This window comes from Montipora capricornis, chromosome 13 (genome assembly GCF_036669925.1).
Source record: "Montipora capricornis isolate CH-2021 chromosome 13, ASM3666992v2, whole genome shotgun sequence".
Lineage (NCBI taxonomy): Eukaryota > Metazoa > Cnidaria > Anthozoa > Scleractinia > Acroporidae > Montipora > Montipora capricornis.
Window position 1 is genome coordinate 36,369,942 of NC_090895.1, and position 5,000 is coordinate 36,374,941.

The window sequence follows — 5,000 nt, forward strand, 5'->3', positions numbered from 1 at the left end:
GCGTCTTCTAGATTCATCATAATGTTGAGAGCCACATGTGAACTCAACTGTTCACCCACAGATGCTATCTTCTCGAGTCTCTCAGACCACATCTAATGCGTGAAAAAGCAGGAAATGCAATAATTATTATATCATGAAGTGTAAACAAAAAATAATGCTGTCAGTTGTGCAATGATCATCACAGAATAGATGGAAAACGTCCTGACTTCTGGCAGAATGCCGCAACACCCATGACATCATGCAGGCTCAAAATGATGGTTTGGTAACCAAGGCAAGAATGCCTATAATTGCTTCAATAATTTATAGTCAGGTAAATCTGAATTGTCTCTTTATTTCAAAAGAGTAATAGAAAAAATATGTCTAAAAAACGTTTGACATAGCATTCTCAAACTCATTAATAATTCATAAGCTAAAAACAAAAGAAATCACTACCGTGAAGGAAGTTTGGACATGTGGTCTTAATTAGCATAAGCCCTCTGTAACTTTGATTCCAAATCTCTCTACAAATACTGATTCCTTTGAGAAGCAAAATCAACACTCGAAAGAGTGTTTCATCAGATATCCAACCACCTCGAAATCTCTTTAAAAACTCGGCCTTCGCCTCATTTTTCAACTCGCTTCTCAGTGTTTGGATATCCAGTGAAACACTCCTCATGTTTGATATGTTACTTCCGGTATTAGTTAAGAAAACAATCCTGTGGTAGCTCAAACAGGATTCTAATATGAATAGGAGAGTTTTCAAATTTCATTTTTTTTTAAATATGAGGATATAAAAATTACTTATCAAAAATTATTGATATTATTGGAATGTTGTTTTGTAAGGATCGTACCTCTATCTCATCTAAGGGACCTGGCTTGGGACCATATTTCTTTATTCCAGTTTCTGGGTCAAGCTTCAGCGTCAACTGCAAACAAAATGTATATCACATGTTAAATACCAGTACTATATTTTAGAAAAGCAGCAATTAAGACTTGCAAAAATGTCTTTAAAAGATACAGTCAAAAACTCCTCTCTTAGTTCATTCATATACCTTGATTTGTTTAAGCCAATTAACTACAGCTGTCTCAAGTACATGAATGACAGCTGGTCGTCTGCTACTGTATGCTGCAGCCTCTGATAGCACTTCAATTGAAGGCAGTGGTAGCGTCACCTGGTCATTGGTGCCTCCTTCTGCTACCTGTATAACTGATACCAGTCTGTGTACAACATCCATCAACTTATCAGCACTGACACCACCACCCAATTCAATACTCAACAGTGGTAGGTAAACATCTTTGGTTAAAGTACTAGCATGGTTTAATGATTGTTGAGAACAATCACAAAAGGCCACATCAGTCACAATGTTGTCCCTTGAGAGCTTTCCTGTGTCGTGGTTCTTGAAAAAATAGACAGACTTCTCCCGCAGACTGTTTGGTGGAGTTAGTGATGCTACAAGATTTTTCCCATTGGGAAATGAAGAAGAATATATGTAGAGCTTCTTTACATCTTCATTGTTACAAAACTCAAACATAGCCTCCCTAAAAAGAAAAAAATATTGGAAAAAGGAGTTTTCGCAATCCAGCAATGAAGGCGCTTGTTGGGTAATAATCAACATCAACTTAAAACAGTATCTGAGATTTTGGTTGCACTAGGGGGAAAAAAATAAACCAACAAATTCAACCGATTATTAACCCAGGTAACAAGTCTGTGAGACATGTAAGAGACACTCCTATGCTGACCCTTTGTGTCACTACCAGTATTATTATGACTTGTTTTTTTCCCACTACAAATTCAAAATAATGCAATTTAACCAAGTTAACAACAGGAGAACTTGTTTGCCAGTAGTGCACAGCTGTGTTGTCAGTTTGGTTGGGTGCAATTGTGCCATGATTTCTCATGCTTCTGTACTGTAGGGTGTAACTGCATCATCGTAGTTGTGTTGCGCACAAAGCGTATTTGTGAAATGTTTTTAGCAGTTGATTCCCGTTCCCTATCTTTTTCCACTTTTTATCAGTGTGACAACTGTCTGTCTCCTGTGCTTTATGGGGGCTCATGGCTGAGTTGCTAGGATTTCTCAGCCATGGGAATAGTCTGACCATCTAGAATCTGACTGCCAATAGTGGAAACTCATGGATGTCTTAGGCACCCAACTTCCACTAGTTGTTAACAACATGGTCAAACACCTTAAAGTGTTGTCACCAGGACAACAATAGGTCTCTGTTCATGTTATACATTACCTGCTGTTTTCATTGGTGAACAGATGCTTCAGCTCTTCAGCCCTTGGTTTGAGAGATGATGTTACACGAATTTCAATCCACCTCAATCTTTCGTCCAGCTCCATGGCTGTCTAATTTAAGTCTTCACCTTTTATCCCAACTTGACTTCATAAAGTTTCTTACAAAATATTAAAAGAAAAAAGCTGCAGTGAAGCAAACAATAATAATTATTATCATTATAGGACACATTGGAAAGGGGTGTCCTTCCACTATTCATTAACCAGTGACTGACTTTCTAAGAGACTGGTGAAACTTTAACCCTTTCACCCCTGAAGTGGTCCCCATGCACTGATGGCTCAGTTAATTGAGCACCAGGCTGCCATGCAAAGGGCGTGGGATCAAATCCCCGGTCGGACTAACAATCAAATAACTGAGGAGAAAGTGCTGCCTTTGTGATGACATCTGCAAATGGGTTAGACACTCTAGTCTTCTCAAATAAGGACGATAAACCGTAAGCCCTGTCTCACAACCCTTCAAAGTCCATAATTTTGTGGGACGTAAAAGAACCCACACACTATTTGAGCAAGTATGGTTTATTCAACTACAACAGTAGAAAATCCTGGATGACTAACAATAGTTCCATGAGCGCGCGTTGGATATGAGATGATAGATAGCCAATGAGGCGCGTAGCACCAAGTTAGCTATAATCATCTCATATCCAACAAGAATGAGTGGAATAATTGTTTTATCAAAAACGCCCCCAAAATATAGAAAACTAGACTACAATAAAAATAAAAAGGCCCAAAAAATCACGCATATGCTTGCCATGTTTGTAGATCATGGTATAATGGCTCATAACCCATGATGGCTTAGCCAATCAAGACTCTCGAATTGCATTATCCAATGATCCAGTTTTTAATAACAGTAGTTATATCCCATAAGCTACACATTACAATCATAGTAACTATATACATAATACAATTACTGAATTTGATTGTTACAAACTCGCTAAATCTCTTCGTGTTTAGTTTAGGGGTCAACGACCGGCTACGTCCTGGAGGGACATACTGTAGTCATGTTGAATGGACTATCCCTGTACCTACAGGACCGATCTCAGAGAGATTTCATATTTGCAGAGAGTAGCGCATGGAGTTCCCGGTGTTTGGTCCGTTCTCTGTGGTGTATCACAGTTGGGAGGGTACATGTAAATGCTCAGAGATAATGCTAAGTTAAATCAGGCTACTGTAAAATCTGAGGGTAAATAAAGATGTGATAAATATATGATGAGTAAAATCACCAGGCATTAGACAGAGTCAAATCTATAAGCATCACTCTTCAGAGGAAAAGGGTTAGAGTACCTTCCTCTTGGCATCACTCTCAAGTTAGAGGGCCTATGAAGTGAAAAATATATTTTGCTTATTTTAAAGAACTTTAAAATGATGAAGAATGGCGTTTTCTATTTTGGAATATCTTCTCTCATTTTTGAGATATTAAAGTTTTTGTTAAAAAATTGATGACGTCACAAACTGTACACATGACTGCAATAAATCACAAAATTGAGAATATCTCCAAAAATACTGGAAGGTTTTTGTTCAAACTTCAGGCACCAGTAACGTACCTCAGATTATAAGGCACAAAGTGACACCTGAGGAGCTCCTGACTTTGAAGCGTTTAACTCTAGTTAAGAGCTGGGGTTTTTTCGAGTTAAAAAATTCCTTATCTGGATGTAACATACTTGGTGCATTTTTCTGCAAGTGCAGCTTTGATTCATCCATATTTGAGCATAAAATTGGTGTGATATCTACTCTATGATACATATGGTATGACTGATTTCCTCTGATGAGGATGCTGATATCTTTATATTTCAATCAGAACCATGAAAAAAAGTTTTAAACACGATCTATGCAGTTTAAAATTTGTTCCAGACTCTTGAAATTTCAAGGTCATTTTCTAAAGTAAGAAACTGTTTCATTTTTTAGGCTAAACTGGTTCTTATGTAAGGGGAGTCTAAAATGAATTTTTCAGCTTGACAGGTTCTTAAATTCTAGGTTCTGTATCTCACATTTTGAACAGATAAGTACAGGCAGATGGTCAGACTTAAAATGCATGTGCTGCCCATAATGCTTTACATCTCTGTATAAGCTTACCAAGAGTGAACATGTCTTATTACGACAATAAACAACAAAATCAATTATGCATTAAATAGACCCAGCAGCAAAAATAGTTGCCATAGCAACAGCCTAGACAGTAACATTTTGCGCCTTACTTGACATAGATAACTGCTGCCAAGTTTGAACAACACCCATCCAATATTTTTGGATATATTCTCAATTTTGTGATTTATTGTAGTCAGGCGCGGATCCATACCGGTTTCCACCGTTTTCCGGAAAACGGTCAGCAATTTCAGAATATAAAACGAATAAATAAATAAATCTACATTGTATATATTTTTGATAAATGTAAACTGCAAGTTGAATCGCGAAAATAGTTTTGCCCTTTTTTATTGATTCTTTTGTGCCTAATACCGGAAATAGAAAAGGGTCATAGACACGTTCTAAGCCGGCGGCAAAATTTAACAGCCGGGAAATTACTAGTCTCCCGACGGCGATTACGCCATCACATGATCGCCGCGGGCGTCTAGACCAAATAAGATTTCCCGGGCGATTTGTGCAATTCTGCTATTTCAGTTAGCCAGTTCGGATCATTCAACGTCTTCGGACTATGACTTCACCGAAAGTGTGAAATAAAAACGTCAAGACGTCACAAATTACTGACTACTTTAGTAAAAAAGGTAAGTTTGGATC

The 5,000-nt window shown here is 37.7% G+C and overlaps 1 protein-coding gene across 1 annotated transcript in view; it reads right to left on the bottom strand.

The window, feature by feature from the left end:
• LOC138030792 (uncharacterized) overlaps positions 1–5,000 on the bottom strand; it is a 94,998-nt gene that overhangs the window by 87,426 nt on the left and 2,572 nt on the right. Inside the window, 4 exon segments of the mRNA XM_068878665.1 lie at positions 1–92; positions 831–905; positions 1,032–1,518; positions 2,218–2,374. The exon segment at positions 1–92 is cut by the window's left edge and continues 52 nt beyond it. Of these exon segments, the coding sequence (XP_068734766.1) occupies positions 1–92; positions 831–905; positions 1,032–1,518; positions 2,218–2,321 (758 nt within the window). The 5' untranslated portion in view covers positions 2,322–2,374.